The sequence below is a fragment of the Zerene cesonia genome, chromosome 25 (genome assembly GCF_012273895.1).
Source record: "Zerene cesonia ecotype Mississippi chromosome 25, Zerene_cesonia_1.1, whole genome shotgun sequence".
NCBI lineage: Eukaryota > Metazoa > Arthropoda > Insecta > Lepidoptera > Pieridae > Zerene > Zerene cesonia.
This window is the reverse complement of record NC_052126.1, coordinates 3527439-3551295: the sequence shown is the minus strand read 5'-3', so window position 1 is coordinate 3551295 and position 23857 is coordinate 3527439. Positions and strand designations below refer to the sequence as shown.

The window sequence follows — 23857 nt, the reverse complement described above, 5'->3', positions numbered from 1 at the left end:
CAAAAACTACTGAACCGATTGCAATGAAATTTGGTATGTAGATAGCTGAACAACTGGAATAACATAAAGGCAACTTTTTATCCCGATATTCCTACGAGATACGGACTTACGCAGGTGAAACCGCGGGGCGTAGCTAGTAAAAGATATGCGTTGTTCACACTTTTAAATACTTTAATAACAGATTTAATTCTGTGCACATAAGGTATTCATCAGAAGTTTTTTTCATTATCAATACTCGTAACCTCATAGGAGGCTTGTGTCCCCGCAGTGGGAACATATAAGGCTGGTGATGATGATGATGATGATATTCGTAAGTCCTGAATCCAAATCTACGTTTAAAACAAATTTTTGTCTGTCTCTCAGTTTATGTCTATATTTTTTGCATATTATTTACGAGAATAAAAATCAAAATATTTCTAGCTTAAAATAAAAATAAAAAAATGGTCAAGTGTGAGTCGGACCTTCGACACAAATTCAAGTGGTTCCGTGTAAATAAGCTCAAAAGTACACTTTCACACTACCAAATAATCGATATAATACATATAATTAAGAGTATATTTAATTTATTTGTTTTTCTTCCTTTCACATCTCAACGGAGATATTTAGTATCTATGGTACCATACCATAAATACTAATCGTAAATATACCAATATCTACAATATGTATAGGTATCTAAAGATAGTAGAAGGCCGGAGACGTCTACATTTTAGCGTGGTTGATCACCGTAGTTTCCAAGGGAACATCCATTGTGATGAGTAACTAATCAATCTACATGTAACAAATTCAGATGGTTGGCATTTTTCGGCTGATTGTATACAGTACAAGATCTTTTTAGACTTTATAAAAATACCTCAGTTTCTGTTGGATTTATTTTGGCTGTATATATAAACTTAAGACATGTGTGTAAAGACACTTTCTGTTAATTTCCTTTGATCACGCGGTCAAAAAAATCTCGGACGGTGAGAATCTCGGACTTACATCGCAAAGTCGGAGTTCGAAACCAGGCAAGCGTACAGGAAATAAATGGAGTTTTCAATTTATCTGTCAACCTACACTTGGCCAGCGAGGTGGATTATGGACCAAACCCACAGAGAAAAAAAAATTAAAAAATCTTTATTATTACTTAAAAAAAAAAGAAACCTAAAATTACAAAGTTCACTATTCTATACACTAGAATTCCCTGTGTTGTGGGGAATAGTCTCTTTCACCCTTCATTTCTATTTAATTTTTTTTTTTTTGTATTTATTATATTTACTATATATATTATATTTACTATATATTATATTTACTATGTATATGATATAATGTATCCTATCCTACTAATATTATAAATGCGAAAGGATGTGTGTGTATTTGTTGTTTTTCACGCAAACCTACTGAACCAATTGCAATGAAATTTAGTTCGTATACAGCTGTACAACTGGAATAAGGTATAGGTAATTTTTTCCCGATTTCCTACGGGATACGGACTTACGGGGGTGACCGGGGGTGACCGTAACCGTGGGGCGGAGCTAGTATGATATAATTTATTATGCAAATTATAGCAATAGAAGGCCTGTGTCCCAGCAGTGGGAACATGTATGGGCTGATGATGATGAAGTTTTATTATCTTCATTTAAATTCAGCGAACCTAAAAAACCCGAAAATATAGATACGTAGTTAAATTTTGAGGAAAAACATAAGGTATTGGTAGGGAACAAACGGACGAAGAAATCAATTTATAACATGAAGTCTTTTCCAATGTTTCAAATAACTCGTAAAAAATCAATTCACATAATTAACGTAACTACATCATTGGGTAGTAATTATTTTTAATAAATAATTAGTGGATTGCAAAAAAATATAAAACATACCATCTAAAGTAACTACTTTCCATTCTTACAGTGCAAGATGAAGACGTCTCTTCTACTTCGTAAGTCGTATTCGAAAATTAATAATTAATATTTATAATGCAGTAGCTTTTTTATGTCAGAGCGGGTAACTGAGCTGGTAGTTCGCCTGATGGTGAGCGATCACCACATGCCCACTGCCCGCTTTTACTATGGTACTCATTATCATAAAATAAAAACAGAAGAATCTATTATTTAAAATAGTCATATTACATGCTGAATCCAGCAGCTTCATTAACGCAGTAACCAGGAATAAATTATCCTATATGATAAACTGTGGCATTTCATATAGTTCCATAAATTTCATCAGAAGTTTGTATGTGAAAGAACGACATACATTTTCACTTGAGCGATCTAAGAGTTAAGAGTAATGTGACAATAAACTAATTAATTCAACAAACTATGACAAGGTCTTGTGTAGTTATTATAGTTTTTTAGCTGCGCGGTTTCACCCGAGTAAGTCCGAATCCCGTAAGAACATCGCGATAAAAAGATACCTGTATGTTATTCCAGTTATCCAGCTCTCTACGTACCAAATTTCATTGCAATCGGTTCAATAGTTTTTGCGCGAAAGAGCAACAAACGCACACACATCCTTACAATGTTTCGCATTTATAATATTAGTAAGAAAGTAGGATTATATTATGTCCCAACTACAAGTCTTACAGCTTTTTAACCCCAACCTGCATTTCAGTGGCTCTGATGGTTGTCGTCTCAACAATCTACGGGCGCAGACCCGATAAACACAATTTCTTTTGTATGTGTGCACCTGGCGATCCCGTGTGTGCGAACAACCTCAAAACGTACGACGGGGAGTGCAATATGCAGTGCGAGTCAAGTATAACAGGCGTTTTATTGTATAAACTATACGATGGAAATTGCAGATAATGGCGTTAATTCATAACACGATTTTCGACCGAAGAAACGTATGGAGGAGCAAAAACCAATCTTGAAAATTAATCATAAACATATGTGAAAATATAGATCCGTTCCGCTTTTCGAATTTTAAGAATAACAAACACACAACACGCTTCTTTTGGAAAATACCCAATAAATGCCAATACAATAACATATACAATACATAATAAAATGATACAAAATAAGTTTACTTATAATTTAACCATTTTTCTGTTCATGGAGATAAAATAATGTTGACATTTTCATTATAATGGATAGATAGCTATCAATTATAATTAAAATGTAATGTGCCTTTAAAATATATGTATAATGTACAAGAATGAATAACGATAACGGGCGCCCTTCCTTATCACTGTGCAAACGCTGGATAATGAAAGAAAGAAAGAAATGTTTATTTATCACCACCACATTTACAGTTAAATTAAAATTAAAATTAAAAAGTGTACTTATGACTAAACGGTGTGGTGCTAAAAAGGGTAACTACTCAGCGTGTGCTACGCGTTATGCGCAGCGCTGATTTTCAGTAGCCCCTTGTTGGAGTGAAATTAATGTTTTAATGGTAGAAAAAGCGAAATGTTTTGCAAAAATCATTTCTTTACGACACTACAATTCGTCTCAAAAGTAATTCAAAGGGTTTTCAATTCGAAGATGCTATTTTTGGTTTGTTATCATATAACTCGATGGGTTTTCAAACGATTGGCGTGATTGTTTTTGAGTTTGGTAGGAGATTGTTGTGGTTTGATCCAATATTAGAATCTGATAGGTAGCAACCTATCTTCTCCTCCTCAGGGAGCTAAGTGACCATTTTTGTAGAAAATAATCATACAGTTAGGCTTAACATTAAATCACTTTAATATTCAGAATTGAGAATTGTATAAAAACAATATTATGCTTAACGGGAGAATAACTTTGTTAATATCCAGCAAATTTCTGTATAACAAAGTACCTACATAAACTAAATAAAACGCATTTTAAAAAGAGTAACCCCCCACATAGCATCAAAAAATGAACAATCATAAGTAGGTAGGCGCTTACACACTTCAAAATACATATAGTTAAATAACCACTAACATGATTTTATAATGATCGTGACTTATTTGCATACATTGGACACACTGGTAATAAAATTTGTTACTAGTTTCCTAGTATAAAATCATTTAGTCTGAAAATATTAAATTACCATATATCGTACAGCACTGTAATACTGCCACGATGAAGACAATGAAAGTATTGCATTTATTTGGTAAGGTTTCTTTTTTAAGGATAATTTAAACATATGTGAGTGATCAAAATTAACTATTTTAATTATATATATACAAATACGATACACGAATCAACAATTTATTCCATCGTATAAAAGAACTAAAGTCGAATAAAAGCAGGAAAGGAAGAAACGAACTTTTAAAAGATGCAGACATTATTGAAGCCCATTAAGTTTTTAAGTTTGAGAAGTTGTGATTTTCCTTTCTAATGATTTTTTTTAATCAGCCACAGCTTTCGCACTGCTGGGCAAAGGTTTCTTTCCCCTCCTAATCTATACTAATATTATAAAGCTGAAGAGTTTGTTTGTTTATTTGAATGCACTAATCTCAGGAACTACTGGTCCGATTTGAAAAATTCTTTCAACGTTAGATAGCCCATTTATTGAGGAATGCTATAGGCCATATATTTACCACGGGCGAAGCCGGGGCGGACCGCTAGTGATTATTCACAATAATATGATAAAAAGCATAAATAAAATCTACAATATGAAAAGCCAGCCAAAAATTTAACGCATTTTTTCCAGTACTGCTGTCGATGCTACATTATAATATGGCAGGTCAGCTAGACTTCGTATGTATGTGCTCCCCGGGCCAGCCGATCTGCGCCAGCGACCTTCACACATATCCGGGTACATGTATCATGCGATGTCACGGAGTTTTTAAACAGATAATGCTATTTAAAATACACGATGGGCCGTGTTTGGAGGCTTAGGATTATAAAGCTACAAAGACTCCAAAAGAATAATAAATAATAAAAATAAATAAAAATCGCAATGGAACCGGATTGTTTTACTAAATTCAAAATATACCTATGTTTCGTAGCGCCTGTTTATCTATATAATAGCTTAAGTTTCACATGTACTTATAGTTATTTACAAGATACAGTATCAAAAAAATTTATTGCAGATTTCCCCTTAGATTTGATTTAATTAAAAATTCCTTTGGAATTGGTGGTAGGAAACTCTGAACTGTCTGAAAATTTTTATTAAACTGACTATATACCTGGAGCTTCTACAGTATTGAAATACTAATACATTGTACATTATACAAGCTGGTTCTATACTATCAGCATTATATACATGGCAAATTACTGAAATAAATAAATAAACAGCCCAGACAATGGGCAATATCTGTATTGTTTGCTGTAAAAACCGTATAAGCTACATACAATTTGAAAAAAACCCTAACTCATTAGTAAAAACATAAAAGTAATGTCCAATTATCGTTTAAACAATTCATATAATTAACGTGACATTAACTGCAATGAGACATACAAATTAAAGGTATTACTTGATGCACTCGACTTTGTATGAAAGGCTAGATTTTTTTGGTTCTATTTAAGCATATAAAAATGGGGAATAGTTGCATCATTTACCCTATACCTGCATAGTTTTGATTTGGGAACATGAAGGGAGCTCTTCACAATGACTATGATTAATTTAAGTGTGTTAAGATTCAGCTTAATATTAAACCTCATATGAATAAGCAACGTAGGTATATGAAAATAATGCAGTTATATGTAATTAAATGAAAAAAAATCAGAATCTACGCAGAGAGAACATCGAGAGTTGTCCTCTTCATCCTCTCTTTATCCGTTCTATCTCCTTAAACCTAGAGAGGTTTTAGTTCTCTAACTAGTCCTACTAATATTATAGATGCGAAAGTTTGTAAGGATGTGTGCGTGTTTGTTGCTCTTTCACGCAAAAGCTACTGAACCGATTGCAATGAAATTTGGTACGTAGACACTGGAATGGAATAGCATATAGGCACCGGGATACGGATTTACGCGGGTGAAACCGCGGGGCGCAGCTAGTGTTTTATATTTATAAAATTGCGATAGATAGGTATTAGAAAAGAAAATGATCTCCAAATGGGAGGTGATTTAACATTCGATATATTTTTTTTTAATTTTCATTGATTTTAAATATTCGAGCAGCTCTTATTCAAAACCACTAATAAATAACCATTAACGCTATATACACAAAGCCATGTAACAGCGAAATTACATTCGTAATTACTTACATGTCAAAGAGTTGTTTCTCAAATCAATTTCTATGGCCACGAGACGGTTGTATGGGCAATAAATGTACCTACATAATTAGCAATATTATCTGCAAATATATAAAGTTGTATTGTGTTATATTGATCATTTTTTGCTCGGAGTTAACAGGGACAGTATACACTATGAAGTTTTTGTTATTAATTGGTGAGTAGAAGAGATTATAAGCTGAGCATTCTTTTTTTCTGTTTTTTAAAATGTATATTGTGAATTAAAGCCTGTATACTTGTACTTATTATTCTGTAGTAAAAATATAAGCGTGAAATTTAAAAAATAACATGTGATGAGACGCCGTTGAAACTCGAGAAATTTCTTGACAAATAAAAATATATATGTTATTCCAGTTGTCCAGCTGTCTACGTACCAAATTTCATTGCAATCGGTTGTGTAGTTTTTGCGTGAAAGAGTACCAACACACACACATCCTTACAAACTTTCGCATTTATAGGATAGGATAGTAGGACATATAATATAATATATAAGTAGTAAGCGATAATAATCTGTGCTAATATTATAAAGCTGAAGAGTTTGTTTGTTTGTTTGAACGTAATAATTTCAGGAACCACTGGTCCGATATGAAAAATTCTTTCAGTGTTAGATAGCCCATTTATTGAAGAAAGCTATAGGCTATATATGTATCACGGGCGAAGCCGGGGGCGGTCCGCTAGTTTATAATAAGTTTGAAGACCATTGCCATAGGCGTACGCAGGGGATGCTAAACATATGTATTTGCTAACAAACTTTTACGTAGTATGTATACTTATTCTATATCTCATTCCTTACACAAACACACACACACACACACACACACACACACACACACACACACAATTACAATCACATGCACACACACACACACACACATGCACGTATGCACGCATGCACGCACGCACGCACACACAACACATCCCTGAAATCTCTCTTACAAATCAATGACCAAAGTTGTTAACATTGTCCACAGTCCTCCTAACAACTGCTGCGCTCGCGCACGCAGAGCGAGTGCCCTGCGCTTGCCCCCCGGAGGCGCTTGTGTGCGCTAACAACCACAAAACGTACGCAGGCGAATGCAACATGAAATGCGACGCTTTCAACCAGGGTATAGAATTGCATGTGGTGCACGATGGAGCTTGTGATTAAATCTTTAAATAAACTTGATAATGGATGAATTTGAGGTTTTATTTTACGGTATCAGTTGATTGTCCGTTAGGGATTGTTCAATTTAATATTGGAAGGTTAAATCTAGACGTAAAGTGTCGTGTGTTCATTTAGATGACAAAATTTCCAATGAATCTAGATTTAATACAGCCTTGATAACACTGTTCATGTATTCCCAGTGTCACCTACTCATAGTCAAACTTAAAAAATTAAAAGTAATGTCAACTTATACAACTTCTAATGGATTTTTAAAATATGCATAAAAATAAAATATGGTACTGCTAATAATAACGTGCTATTATGAGCCATGAAAGGCGTTGACAATGCCTAATTATGGTGCTTTACTTTTATCTTCAATGTAATACAAATTGTCCTAAACCTGTACCTTAGTTAGGGCACTAGGAATAGTTTACCCCATACATTGTTATCTACACTTACATTATTAGGTTAAATAAAGATTTGATTCTTTGTTTGTATTGAGTAGGTTTCAAAACTACTGTACCGATTTGAAAAATTATTTTACCATTAGAAGCGTTTTCTACTATGGGAAAATGATTCATTCTTACGGGAAAGCGGCTAATATATATAAATAGGACGACTGGTAGTGAGAACTGTAATCCTTCCGTTCCTTTACCTTTTTCACATAACTTCCAAACGGCTGAACCGATGAGGTTGAAATTTTACATTTATGAATGAAATTTTGGTTGTTTGTTTGTTTGTATTATTTATAGATGATTTTCGTTATATTGATTTAGATGATGTGAAAGAAATTAGTAGTGATAAAGTTCGCTTATCTTCACTAATATATCTACGCAGTAGGTAGGCACATCAATGAAATATTTCCCTAACTTACCAACCCATTTACCATCTCCGTAGCAACTTAAATAATGTATCGAATTCCATCGAACCGAGAAAAAGTAAAAGAACATTAATTATAACAACTTGATTAAAAATAGCGTAGTTCATTACATTTACTTAAGGATCTAAGAAAGGTAACAACAACATATGAAAATACCGTCACAAAATCAATTTACGTGATTGAATCACACGTAACATTTTAATCTGTTACAATTGGATACGCGAATCGTAAATATCACTAGGGTATATAAATAGGTCTAGTCATAGGGCACCTACAGCATTCTCATAGGGCACTGAAACATAAGGAAACATGGATTTACGTATCCTGTGTGGTGAGTTAATAGAACTCTTGTTATCTTAATATATAAAATTCTCGTGTCACAGTTTTCGTTGCCATACTCCTCCGAAACGGCTTGACCGATTTTGATGAAATTTTTTGTGCTTATCCGGTATCTATGAGAATCGGCCAACATCTATTTTTCATACCCCTAAATGATAAGAGTAAGGCAGAACAGCGTTTGCCGGGTGCAGCTAGTATGGTATATAATTATATAGCAATATTAATTTCCAAATATACCTTTTGAAACAAGTCATAACAGGAGTTATATGTATTTGAACATACTTAATTAAAATTAACGGAATTTATATTTATACGCACACACACGCGCATAAAAATACTAGGACCAAGCACATATACACTAGCTGCGCCCCGCGGTTTCACCTGCGTAGGAATATCGGGATAAAAAGTTGCCTTTGTGTTATTCCAGTTGTCCCAGCTGTCTACGTACTAAATTTTATTGCAATAGCTTCAGTAGTTTCTGCGTGAAAGAGTAACAAACATACACATACATACACCCAACCTCATAAACTTTCGCATTTATAATGTTAGTGGGATAGGAAAGGATTTTTAGGACACACTACATAAGACGAAAACAATTACGAAACACGTATTTATTTGAGAGTATATTTTAAACAGCTGGTTGCTCCTGATACGTTAAAAAGCTAAAGAGTTCCCTCATTTGAACGCGAATAGAGCCAATTATAACACATTTAATCAAATTTATACTTGTAATTTGTCTTTCTTGTTTCTACTGTTTCTGTAAAGGTGCACAATAAAGTGTTTTCATTGATGTTCAGATTTGATAATTTTCCCTCGTTTTCAGCGACGCTGCTCACAGTGAGCGCGCCGAGCGCTTACTCCCTGGGCTTCAACCCCTCCCAGCTACCCTGTTACTGCCCCCCACAGGCGAACGTATGCGGCAGCGATCTGAGAAACTACGCGAGCGAATGCGAAATGAGGTGCACCGCGAACCGCGAAAACAGGGAGATATATCTCATTTACAACGGGCCTTGTGAAGATTTGTTCAACAATAACTATCCCCCATATAATCCCCCCTATAATCCCCCCTACAATCCTCCCTATAATCCCCCCTACAATCTGTACAATCCGTACATTAATTATAGACCCCCGAATCCGTTAATCAGTCCGCGGACAAACGCTGACCAATGATCATCATGGTGTCGAATAAAAATAAAAAAAAAAACAACTGGTATTCTATTATAAATACATTAAAAGTTATATTTATATGCAATATATTACAACTGAATGACCATACCACCGATGTTTTAATATTTGAAATAAAATTGTACTAACAAACAAATATGTTTTACTTCCCGTTTTTTTTAGATTTAAAGAAATTAAATTTAAATAGTACTCGTATCTGTTTAATTTTAGACAAAGTTAATTCCGTTTTTCTAGTGAAAACTAGTTAACAAAGGCATTCAGCAACAACGTGTTTCAATTACGGAAAACGCGTTATAATAAAAATTTATTTTATTTGCAATTTTGTTTTTTAGAGATTTTGTACAAAAATCGTTAATGATAAAAAGCTATTTCAGGGGATGATAAAAATCATAATGGAACGTTTTATCACTACATAGTATAAAAGAAAGTCACTTTCTCTGTCCCTTTGTCCCTATGTATGCTTTAAAGCTACGTAACGGATTTGGATGGGGTTTTTTTTTAATAAATAGAGTGATTGAAGAGGAAGGTTTATATGTATAATCACATCTATTAAACTACTCCGCTAACTACTCAACTAATTAAACGCGTGCGAAGCCGCGTGCAAAAGCTAAGAATTCATGACTTTTTCTTCATTCTACAAAATAATTGTAATAATTTAACAACCAAAATATGATATTCCTAAATAACTTGTACATATTAGCAGTTTTAACTTATTCCCTCACCTTTCAAAATGTTATTCGTTGTTTATTACATACAGCGTAGTCATTTAGAATACATAATGAGTGACCAGAGTCGTTGATTGTATGGAAAACAATTCACTTTGATCAACCTTTACTTTGTAAATGGTTAATTGTTAGGAGAAAAAATAGTAGTTAATAAAAAAAATAGTATCTTGCCAGTATATAGAAAAAAAATAGTAGTATTTGAATTATTGGAACACATATGAGCATATTAGTAGGCTATAAAGGTTTTACTTCGAAATAGCTTAGCGGGTAATCAATCAATCCATAGACCATTATGCTACATATTCATGTATTTGTTTGGCAACAAAGCGAAAACATGTTGAGAAGTTGCTACATTGCGTCTTTCGAAGCTAACGTATGTTGATAAGTCCTCGCCCGAGGAGAGATCTACATGACATAAAATCGTGTTTAATAATGCCTTAAAATATATATGATCCTATGCATTCGAAATGTATAATACGCTCCAGGAAATATGCTAATCTTATAGTGTGTTAAACACGTAATGCTACAATCATATCTTTTGACGAGTAAAAGTCATGCAAATACTTAATATTATAAATGCGAAAATAACTCTGTCTGTCTGTCCGTCTGTTACGCATTCACGCCTAAACCACTGAACCAATTTTGATGTAATTTGGTATGAAGGCAGAACTGAACTTGGGGTAGGGCACAGGATAATTTTTATCGCGAAAAAAAAGGGTAGAAGGAGTTGAAATAGGAAGATGAAAGCGATATGACCGAATTTCACGCGGGCGAAGCCGCGGGCTGAAACTAGTCTTATATATTTTGGACATCTAGTGTTGGAGATAGGCCTACCCTAAAGACTTCCAAAACGAGCGATCAACAGCGGCCTGAATCCAGTCACTTTAATCAGGTCGACAGTCCATCATCTTGTTGAAGGCAGTCCCCCACACAGCGACGTCCTGTAGCTGAATATCATTCGCCCAATTCGTAACTATAGCTATTCGTATTCGTAGCTATATTAAAAGCAAAGTTTTCAACAACATTGCTGATCAAGTGTTGTTCAACGGATGTTTTCCGTGAATATGTTGGCTTTACTATAAACCGATGAAAGGACATAATCATAAAGAATAAAAATATATCAGAACTGTACCGTTGAAATCAATTAATGTGATCGATGTGGTTTACGTCAATAATTGGAAACGCAAATTAAATAAGTATATCATATATAAAAGGGTTAAATTCTGCTTAGAATATTATTGTTTACGGTAGAAGGTGGCTTCAATATGAAGCTGTTTATAATAATTTTTGGTAAATTCACTATTTATTTCAAAAGATAATATATGTAGGCAGGTACTAAGTGCGATAATTATATTTCCATCATATCTTCTCAGTCTATTGAAATATTTATTTTAAATGTGCTATTTTTTCAATTTATTTTGGTGTAGAAATTTTATGTACTTTGCACAAGGAGGTTTTCATATTACTACTAGCTGACCCGGCAAACGTTGTTCTGCCTTATTCTTTCGGGGTGTTTAAAATAGATGTTGGCCGATTCTTAGATCCAATTCATAAAAATCGGTGCAGCCGTTTCGGAGAAGTTTGTTAACAAAAAGTACGACACGACAAATTTATAAAGCGGTCCATCTCGGTTACGCGTGGTACATATATAGCAAATTGTAGTAGTAGTTGTAGTTGTATGTGGTAGTCGAGCACGCTTCGGCACGAATTGGGCCAGCTCGCACCGGGGAAGTACCACACCCCCACAGAAGACCGGCGTGAAATAGCATTCTGCTGTGTTTCGTTCGGTGAGTGGGGGAGCCGGAGGCCCATATCCTTTTCCTTCCCCTTCCCAGTCCTTTGCTTTATTCCTTTATCCTAATCCTTTCTTAATCCCTTCCCAATTTAAAGTCGGCAATCCATTTGTAGAGGCGTAAGGTCTGCAATCGTCCTTACGCCTCTACAAATGTCCATGGGCGGTGGTAGCGCTTACCATCCGGCGTCCCACCAGCTCCATTGCCGACTGTGACAAAAAAAAATATATATATATATAATAGCCTTCCTCAATAAATGGGCTATCCAACACTGAAAGAATGTTCGCCATTAATCAAAGTCAATTACAATAACAATTTATGGAATGTGTAAATGAAAACATGGTAATAATTGTGCATCCGACGTTATACAATTGTTGTTAAATTGTTCTTTTCGGGGAACAATTTTTAAAGACAAATTATTAATTAATTAATTTATTTATTTATTCTGTATTGCTCTTAATAAAGCTACAAAAAAACTCAATAAAGTTACATTATATTATCGATTTATATATAATTATCGATTTACTTGCATTGCAGATTCTTCGAGTACGCTTTTATATGTTTGTAATTATAATGACTTAATTTTCAGCGACTGCTCTCTCATCGGTCACAGCGAATGGCCATGGTTACATGTGCGCATGTCCTCCGGAACCGAGTGTGTGTGGTAGTGACTTCCAGAACTATTCCGGTAAATGCAATCTAGAGTGCGTGAGTCATAATGTAAAAAAAGTCTATATGATTTACGACGGTCCCTGCGAAGACCTCCTTAAAAACCTTAATATCTACAACCTGCCGCCGTACCCCTATACTCCGGATTCTCCGTACAATCCGTACTATCCTTACAACCCGTACAATCCATACAATCCTTATGATACGTACAACCCATACTTGTTGGGTAGTGCCGGACCAAGATCCAAAGAAGGAGAATAATTGCCTTAACCGAATAAATATTTACAATGAGAAGCGTCTTTCACTTCAACTTTTCCCTTAACAATCCTACAATATTATGTTTACTTATGCGAAATTACAATTTAATTCTCTCGTATACTTTAAAAATATTTACGTCCATATTATATTCATAAAATATATGTCAGAGCCATCCAGCTAAATAATGCTTTTTAGTATGAGATTCTTTAAAATAGTGCCGTTAAAAACTTCCTCAATAAAGTAGAGGCTAATGTGAATTTATCTGAGACTCGTTCGAGGAATTATCGGCCTTATTTTAAAAAGTTACATCACATTTAAAGGCTTACTTTATATCGTACGAACGACAAGTCTTTATTTAAATAAAGATTAACAATAAAAAAGAAATCATTTCAAAAATAAAATTGTTCTATAAACCATAATAAGGTGCTCTGCTGATAAATCATAATAGCTTTAGGGAACAGTTATGTACGGACATTTAAAACTGAAGGATTTAAATATAATATTGAAAGTTAATTTTACTTTAAAAAATATCTTAATATATTATGGCCTTGCAGATCTATTTCATACTGTCTACATTTTATCAAATATCCAACGAGGCATAAGAATGTAGGGTTTTATCAAAAAATTATCGGCTACATTGGACTTAATTATTCATTTTACATCAAATATTAGTTATTTAGGACATAAACAATCGTATTTTACATGTAAAAATCCAGAAATATTATATAGGACGGGATAGGACAGTGTGTTTTTAATCCAATCAATAACAAACGATGTAATCTATATGTATAATACGTCAACTTAACCTGTATATACTATATAATGTACACGCATGATGATGCTGTAACATATTTAATTTTTATTTGCAATTAATTTACACATTATCAAATTATAGGTATATCACACACTTTATTCAATTATAATTGACACTAAGGAAATTGTTAGATAAAGTTTTAGATTTATTTTTTTCTTTTCTTTTCGACAGTTATATTACTTGTATATATACAACATTCTATTGGACGTTTCTTATACAATGCGAATATATTTTATTAAGATTCAATATAGACATATTATACTTAGATATTATTTTATTATTATAATTTGTATATTATTATTATAACAGAGTGTTATTATTTCGAGATGTATAAATAACCTGCCTTTACCAATTTTACGAATTATTATCTACTAGCTGTGCTCCGCGATTTCATCCACGTAGATCCATATCCCGTAGGAATATCGGGATAAAAAGTTGCCTAAATGTTATTCCAGTTGTCCAGCTATCTACGTACCAAATTTCATTGCAATCGGTAAAGTAGTTTTTGCGTGAAAGAGCAACAAACACACACACATTCTTATAAACTTTCGCATTTACAATATTAGTAGGATAAAACTATTGTATCACGTCACTACCTCTAAATTTTATTGTGTTTAAGGTACTACGGGATGCAGAGTGGTGCAAATGAAGCTAGATTTTTTTTTTCTAGAACCATCTTCCCATATCGTCTGACATATGGTTATGGGACACTTGATTTACTCACAATGTTCCTATCACCGAATTGAAACCACGATTAGTATGTGACAAATTTAGTAGAAACTTTAAGAAATTAAAAACTTTTTAACGGATTTCAAACGCGATTTATTCATTATATTATTAACCCGACGTCTCGAACACTGTCTCCAGTCCAGTCCAGTCAGAGACCAGTCTCCCCGTGACCAAGCTCGCTGTAAAATGTTCGAAACGTCGGGTTAATATTATAATGAATAAATCGCGTTTAAATCCGTTACAAAAGTTTTTAATTTCTAAATGTATAATACTCGCGTGAAACCAAACACAAGAAAATACTTAGTAGAAGCTATTACAGTTTTGTTATTAAACATTTGCTTGTTAAATTTTTGTTATGATCAAATGCAACAAAAAAAAGATCATGCTTTATATCATCATAATCATCATCAGCCCATATAAGTTCCCATTCCATATGTCTCCTATAGGGATACAATTCATAATCCGTGACGCTGGCCAAGAGCGCGTTGATACGAGATATTTATAACCTTCATAACATGATACACTAAAAACACAATATGAAAGTTCATTCTTTACAGAGGAAATATATCAAAACTGTACCGTTGAAATCAATTAATGTGATTGATGTGGTTGACGTCAATGATTGGCAACGCAAATTAAATAAATCACTTATATATAACCAGGTGCTATACTGTTTATAATATATTGTTGTTTGCGTTGGTGGGTGGCTTCAATATGAGGCTGTTTACATTTTGTGGTAAGTTTATATTGGTAAATACTGGGGAAAATATTTTATTTATCAAAAATATAAAGTTACATATAACCTCATACTATATTATAATAATCTTAGATCTCCGAAGTGAAAAATCTCTTTTTCAATTCAAATTTATTGGTAGGTCTGATCATGAGCCTGATTCCTTATGTGTGTAGCGTGGGTCAAAAGCATGGGTATATTTCTTCGTTAATACGTGCATATAGATGTATGAACATACGGAAATATTTATTCAATATGTTTATTTATATTTTGAACGCAAGTCTTCAAAAAATGTTATTTTAACTGGCAAAACTAAACGCCATCAATCAACGATTGCTTCTGCGAATCCCATATCTCTTAATATGTGTAATTTTTTTTCAGTTTTTCTTGTCTCATTGGGCACCTCATATGCCCAATTTGTTATACCCTGCGCTTGTGCCCCGGATTCGAGCGTATGCGGCAGTGACTTGCAAAACTATCCCGGTAAATGCAACCTAGACTGCGCGAGGCAAAATGGAAAGAACGTATACATGATATACAACGGTCCCTGTGAAGACCTATTCAATAACAATAATTACAACCCCCCGTACCCTCCGTACAATCCGTACAATCCGTACTATCCGTACCCGTACGACCCCTACAACCAATATCCGTACATCCCGTACGATCCATACAATCCCTATAATCCGTACGACCCGTACCTGTTGGGCGGCGCCGGACCCAGGTCCAAGGAAGGCGAACAGTAGTGAATTATAATAAATATTAAAAAAACAAATCGAGTTTTTTTTTTTCAAACCAATACCATTGTATACAATATCACTAACTAGCATAATTATATATGTTAAGACTCTTTTTATTTTCTTTACACTTAACTACTTTACTTAAAATCATATATAAGTCGTGTTATGTAGGTCAAAATTGAAGAACTGTTTCCTTTCTTGTGTTGAAAAAAACAATACGTAGGTTTAGTCCGAGAGCATATCCCTTTCCTTACCCTTCCCATTCCTTTCCTTTATTCCTCTAATCAATCCCTTTCCAATTTGAAGTCGGCAATCCATTTGGAGAGACGTAAGGTCTGCAAACGACCTTACGCCTCTCCAAATGTTCATGGGCGGTGGTAGCGCTTACCATCAGGCGACCCACTAGCTCCATAGCCGACGGTGACATAAAAAAAAAAATACTGTCCATGCATAACATCATAAGTCCCGCCTATTTACAACTTATCGAAATAATAAATATATCAACTATATACAAAATATATATGTTTTGTAAATATACGAATGTAAACAAACACGTGATAAAGATATTTATAACTGCTATTCATAATTGATTAATGCGATTCAATTGCGAGATTAAATTGAAAAATACTCGATCGAAATACAAACATGAAAACATCGATATTTTAAGACAATTGTTTTATACAAAAAGAACACCCACGTTCATGGGGGGAGGTACCCAACCATGTGAACCATGGAACAAATGACAACAATGTTCTATCAAACGCAAAATCGAGGACTACATCGATAGGATGAAAGCCCACAAAGTTATTCGAGTAACAAACCAAAAAAAACATCGATCAAATCGAGAAACTCATTCGGTTTTGTAAGGGTTGTGTTTTTCGTTGTTCCTTTTAATCGACACCCCACGTAATTTCACCAAACGTTATTTGTAAGCTCGATTGAAATTTAAAATGTCAATTCGAATACTTTGAAAAGCAGGTGATCCTAGATATATGAGAAATTATATTTATTATATGTTTATAAACGCAATGAAGGATATTATTAAGTTATATAATACTAGCTGCGCCCTGCGGTTTCACCCGCGTAAGTCAGTATCCCGTCGGAATATCGGGATAAAATGTTGCCTATATGTTATTAGTATTACAGTTGTCCAGCTGTCTACGTACCAAATTTCATTGGAATCGGTTCTGTAGCTTTTGCGTGCAAAAAGCAACAAACACACACACAAACTTTCGCATTTATAATATTAGTAGGATTATTTTTATTTTATGTTTTTAACGCAAACAAGGATATTATAAGTTATTTATTATATGTGTATTTATTAAACTACCCAGTTGATGTCGTGTGAATTGTTTGAGAGATGAGAAACCTTTTAAGCTTAGGGATTTCTTCTTTTATAAAACAAAATGAGGTGGCTATCTAGTGTTACCGAGTCCGATTTAAATATTAACTAAGTAATCCGAATGTTAAAGCAACATAAAATAATATCAAATATGTAATATAGAACCAATATGAAAACACTATTTAATGTTTTAGATTAGACGCTTTACTTCAGATACGTTAATGACGAAAGCGAAACCTTAAAAGACGGTCACAACCTCACAAAACTCACAACTTTGTGAATGCTAATGGGCGGTAGCGATCGTCTATAAAATTAACCACTCTCTCGTTGCCCACATTTTTAAATACTTACTTAAAAAAATAACTAGGAAATGAAACGGAAGAGGGAAATTATAATTATAAAACGCAAAGACGCGGGCCGAAGACTTGTTCTTTACATGAAGAACAATATTATTTGTCTGCAAAAGTTATTAATCTCTCGCGGTCATATATTATGTAAGCACTAAAGTATAAGTATTATATCATTTTCCTATGTCAATTTAGTTCTGAATGAATGTCTGCTATACTAACGATTTAATTTAGAATAGTGATGGCAGCAATATATATATATGTATATATATTTATAGAGTTTATTTGTTAAGCTACCTATTTACTTGATACTTATTTAAAAAATGGTTGGAATTTTAACAATTGACGATTCGATTTATCCGTAATCACGGAACTTACATAATTTCCTTTTATTAAAATAACGTAAGTAAGCAAATATTACAAAAAACATGACAAAAATATCGGAGAAAATTAAAAATGAATCGTGTCTTATAATATTCACTTATTTGCTGATGCATATTTGTTTTAGCTTGTGATATTAACCATTGAGAGTTATTTTATGTCGTCCGTCCGTTTAGACGAAAAAACTAAATGCTTTTTGAAACCATGAACGCGTTGACCTTGTACAAACTACTCTAGTGGCTCACTAATAACATATAGTTGCCACAAACAAAAATATTTTGAGATTATAGCATTCAAACAAACGAGCACATAGGTCACGTCATATTGTATGACTGGTGACACGCAATTTCTTATACAAAAGATGGAAGTCATATCTATAGCGCGTAATAAGAGTAGAGCAGCGCCATCTATTGAAACCGTAGAAAACTACATTTTTTGGCGCGTTATAATAGTTCAGCAGTGCTATCTAAGAAAACTGCAGAAAGTTAAAAAAAAATTTATACTCACAACTATATAAAAACGAACCAAAAACTGTCCTTCAGTGTTAAAGTAAAATCAAGCTTATTACTATTAACTTAAAGTGTATTAAGAAAACATAGCAAAATAATTAATTATAGCAACCTAAGCCAGCCAGTTTAATATGCAACAGAATAAATTCACCCTTATTTAGATATCTAATAAACATCAATTATTTTTATTCAATAACTAATTCATGAAACATACCTCTGTCTAGATCTAAACTCTAGTTATAGTGTAAATAAAGTATGAGTATTAGTCAGTAAACATGCTATCTCCTTCATGCTCTAAACTCTAGTTATATTCTAAAATGTGGACCCCATATTTATTTGAAACTGTCATCAAAAACTTTTCAATTTGAGGAATGCATTTGTTTTTTTTTTCCATTTAATAAGCATCATACATATTCTAATGTTTTCTAAAATGTTTCTATTAGTATCCAAGTTACTCAACATCTACATACAAAATTGCCTATAAATTACATTCACACTAATATTGTAAATGTGAAAACTTGTTTGTTTGCATGTTTGTCTGTCAATCACGCTGAAACGACTAAACCAATTTTGATGAAATTTGGTATACAGACAGGTTATGAGCTTTCTTGGGTGATAGGATACTTTTTATCAGGATTAAATACTCCCTTGGAATAAACCAGGAATCTCGTTATCCGGGCAGAGCCGGGACGAGCATCTAGCAAGTTATATATTAAGTGTAATCTTACATATTTGTAACAATAATTAAAAAAAAACACATTTCTAACAATAAATCATGAAATACAATTCTAATACCATCCACTCACTGACTACCAAGCTAAATAAGACCTGTTTTTCAGTTGTCAGTGGCTTTCGCCTTTTAATAATGTAACACAAAATTTTATATCTAATTAAAACAATGAAAAAGCGAAAAACAATTGTTAGAATGTTCAATTGATTAAATCTGTTCCTTTATTAAATTACAATGGTTCAATTTCATACCCCGTTCCTACACAAGTCAAATAAATAATACAAGAAACTATAGAAATGTTAACTCACCCCATCGACAATCTGGCAGAAGTGTACAGCAACGCTAGCACTGTTCACATTTGGAAATTTACTAGACGAATGTATCAGTACGGATATTTTCTTAGATCGGATCTTACTTGCTCGATAACCGAAAACAAACAACATGGAATCTATGACATTGCTCTTTCCACTTCCATTGGGCCCAATTATTGCTGTGAAACTCTGTAATGGAACATTAGTTGTGATATACAATGGGAGTATTTTATAATCATAAATTTAGATAGATAGACCTGTCTAAGCACAGTCTGATAAGTATACACACTGGTTACAGATTAGTTAAATGCATACTTATATTAAATTACGTAAGTTTGTTTTAATCCTTTATTAGTTAAAAACTTAAAATAAAAAAAAAATACTTTTTGAGAGTAGCATGGAGCCTAGTAAGAGAGGATGTAATATTTTTTCCATAGTATTTTTGACTATTATATGAAATTACTAATTAAACAAGTAATCACAAATCTATTGATAGAGGTAACTTCAAGTAAAGGCTACCTATTTTGCCAAACTACATGGAACTAATACGCAGATGAAGCAGGTAAAGCTAGTAATAAATTAAAATCGGTAAATACCTTGTGAAAAGGTCCTAATTTTTGCACTCCCGCGTAGCTTTTAAAGTTTTCATTTACGATATGTGTTATAATAAGTCTCGGCCCTGTTGTATCAAATGAAAGCGCAGGTTTTGGCGCGGGTGGAATGTAAATATCACCAATCCGCATACCACCTTCCTCATCATCAGAAATGTGATCTATTTCACCGTTTTCCCCATTATTTTGACTACTGTCTCCGTTCTCTCGACTTGGATTTTCGTCCACATCCATTGGTTCAGCTTCAGATTTCTTCTTTGTTTTCTGCATTTTTAAGTTTACACACGAATATAACGTTAACGTGAGATATTGTACATTTAACCTTAAATATCAATCATTAAAACATCTAACTCAATATATTTAAACGCGTTTAATAAATTAAATTCACCCAAATGAAAATAACGAACACAGTTTACAAAGCGCGGTTTGAATTTCCTCCATGACATATTATTGAACTTTAATTTGACGTTCATATTTTCAACAACTGTCATGAGATTTTTTTATGCTCGAGTATACCTAGTGATAGTCCTTTGAAATAAAATAAATAATGTTTTATTTTAGTTCAAAGGACTATCACTAGTAAACACTTGGTATAAGCTAGATCCCACTGTACATTTAAATTTTGAATTAAATTATTATAAAAGTTCTATAATAGAATGGGAGCCCAGCACGCTTCGGAACGAATTGGGCCAGCTCGTACCAGGGAAGTACCATACCGTACCATCGCTTACCGTCAGGCGAACCACCAGTTCATTTGCCCGCTATGACATAAAAAAAGAAATATTGTTAAAATAATTTCACCTAAAATAAACTTGCCTGAATAAGTACCTATCTATTTAATTTACTCTGTGTCGTCACGACTTTCTGCAGCTATATTATCTGTAAACTTAAGTGAAATGTTTAATGTGTCACTGTCAAAAAAATGGCGAATCGTACGGTAAAAGACGCTAAATCGATTCGAGGAACAAATCCTCAATATTTAATAGAAAAGATAATTAGGTCGCGAATATACGATTCAAAATATTGGAAAGAAGAATGTTTTGCATTAACAGCAGAATTGCTTGTGGACAAAGCTATGGAGTTGCGATACATCGGCGGTGTTCACGGCGGCTTCATATATCCCACACCGTTTCTATGTTTAGTGCTCAAAATGTTACAAATACAACCTGAAAAAGATATAGTTGTAGAATTTATTAAAAACGAAGAGTTCAAATATGTTCGTGCATTGGGTGCATTTTACATGAGATTAACAGGTGCGTCTGTGGACTGTTATAAATATTTAGAACCATTATTCAATGATAACAGAAAATTGCGGCGGCAAAACCGCCAGGGGCAGTTTGAAATTGTGCATATGGACGAGTTTATTGACGAATTGCTACGGGAAGAGCGATTGTGTGATGTTATTTTGCCGCGAATACAGAAGAGGCACGTATTAGAGGAAAATAATGAATTAGAACCTAAAATATCTGCATTAGACGACGATTTAGACGAAGAGATGCCTTCAGATGATGATAATGCTGAACCAGAAACCAAAGAGAATAGAAGAGAACCCGACAGGAAGGAGCGAGATAGAAGAAGGGACAGGTATGCTTTTATTTGTTATAGTTAAATTATATAAAAATACACAATGTCATTAATTCTTTAGAAATTAACATCAACTCCTCAAGGCAAGTGGTTGTACATATAGCATTTTGTGCAACCACTTTCCCTGAGGAATTTTAATCCCAGAGATTATTGGAAGTAATTTAATTGTCCATCATAGTTTCAATCGAATAGCAAATTATTTGAAATAAAAAAAATGGGCACTGAGTATAGTTGAATGCCCTCAAAAATATTTACTTCTCCCTAGTGGCTTATGATTATGTATCATGTATATTGATAGATATTAGATACTAGTTTTCTGCCCCGGCTTCGCCCGTGGTACATATATAGCCTTGAACTGAAAGAATTTTTCAAATCGGACCAGTAGTTCCTGAGATAAGCTTGTTCAAGCAAACAAACAAACTCTTCAGCTTTATGATATTAGTATAGATTAATTGATTCATTGTTATGTTAATGCTGATATATACTCGAAAATCGCAGCTCTCTTGCTCTTCTTTTGAACCAAGTTGAGTTATATGTAATTGTCTAAAATTGATTAAAACCTTATACTTCCAGATCGCGCGATAGAGACAGACGCGAAAAAGATCGCAAACGCGATCGCTCCAGGAGCAGAGATCGGGAACGAAGGAGAGAAAGAGAAAGGGAAAGGGAGCGCGAGCGGGAAAGGGATAGAGAGCGTGTACGGGAGCGAGACAGGGATAAGGAGAGAAGAGATAGACATGATGTTGACAGACGGAGAGATAGGGGGCGGTATTAATAGGGCTTTTGATGGTATAAGTTTAGGATTAAATGACATTTAAATTTTTTATGTGTTTTATTTTAGTGGAAAATAGATCATGAACATATTTGTAACTAGCTGGACCCCGCGGTTTCACCCGCGTAAGTCCGTATCCCATAGGAATATCTGTATAACAAGTTGCTTATATGTTATTCCAGTTGTCTAGCTATGTACACACCAAATTTAATTGCAATCGGTTCAGTAGTTTTTGCGTGAAAGAGTAACAAACACACACATCCATACAAAGTTTCGCATTTATAATATTATAGTAGGAATTGTAGGATATACGTATTGTCTGAAATAATAAATCGCTTTGAGAATCGAATTTGTCATACGAAAAATCGTTTAATGAACATAATCGTCAACGACGTCTGCCCTCTCGTGTCTACCCGGTCGGGTTGTTCTGCGCGCCGCGCCTTTTAGGCGCTTTATATATTCCGTTTTAGTCAATCTTGTCGTGATAACTTTTAAACTATTCGTCCAAATTACTGTGTTCCAAATTACATTCAATACCTAAAGTGACAGATGTATCAATTTTCATAAAAGTTCGATAAATATTCAAAAATTCATTGTTAAAAAATATCCAATTAAATTGTATGTTGGGTTCACTATTTTGATCATAGTGATATGAAAGATAGATATACGCTGCGCGGTCTTTTATTAAAAACTATTTAAGACAAATAATTCTACAGTAATTATTATCTTTGTGTAACGTAACTCCAACGATTAGGGCAGCGCACGCCAATATAGCTCTCAGGGGGCTGATTTTTTTCCTACTTACTTGACAGTTATCGTTATATTATCACCAAATTATAAAAAAAAATTCTTTAAATTTTAACTTCTCGTGTTATTCTTATATCAAAGCTATATTACTGTAAAGTTTCATGAAGCTTCGTTCAGTAGTTTTTGCGTGAAAGAGCAACAAACACACACACATCCGCATTTATAATATGTATAGTAGGATTAATAGGGTTCACCGAAACAACTGTGATGCTAAGAAGCAAATAGACAATAACATTAATTTTTATTATAGTTACCACAATAATACCACAATAACTATTATAGTTACCACATTAATATAATAAATTAATGTATAAAAATTGAAGTCCCTAGTCTAGT

General features: G+C 33.7%; 2 protein-coding genes across 2 annotated transcripts in view; one reads left to right on the top strand and one right to left on the bottom strand.

Annotated features, from left to right (window-relative positions):
* LOC119836716 (structural maintenance of chromosomes protein 4) overlaps nucleotides 1–20811 on the bottom strand; it is a 51122-nt gene extending 30311 nt beyond the window's left edge. The window contains exons 1-2 of the mRNA XM_038362149.1: nucleotides 20344–20811; nucleotides 19745–19936 (exon numbers count right to left, since the gene is read on the bottom strand). Coding sequence (XP_038218077.1) covers nucleotides 19745–19936; nucleotides 20344–20628 — 477 coding nt within the window. The 5' untranslated portion in view covers nucleotides 20629–20811. The remainder of the gene's footprint in view (nucleotides 1–19744; nucleotides 19937–20343) is intronic.
* A 458-nt stretch (nucleotides 20812–21269) lies between these two features.
* LOC119836668 (pre-mRNA-splicing factor 38) lies at nucleotides 21270–22764 on the top strand. Its single transcript, XM_038362060.1, has 2 exons — nucleotides 21270–21942; nucleotides 22516–22764. The coding sequence occupies exons 1-2, from the start codon at nucleotides 21281–21283 to the stop codon at nucleotides 22715–22717; spliced, it is 864 nt and encodes a 287-aa protein (XP_038217988.1). The 5' UTR covers nucleotides 21270–21280; the 3' UTR covers nucleotides 22718–22764.
* Nucleotides 22765–23857: the final 1093 nt, after the last annotated feature.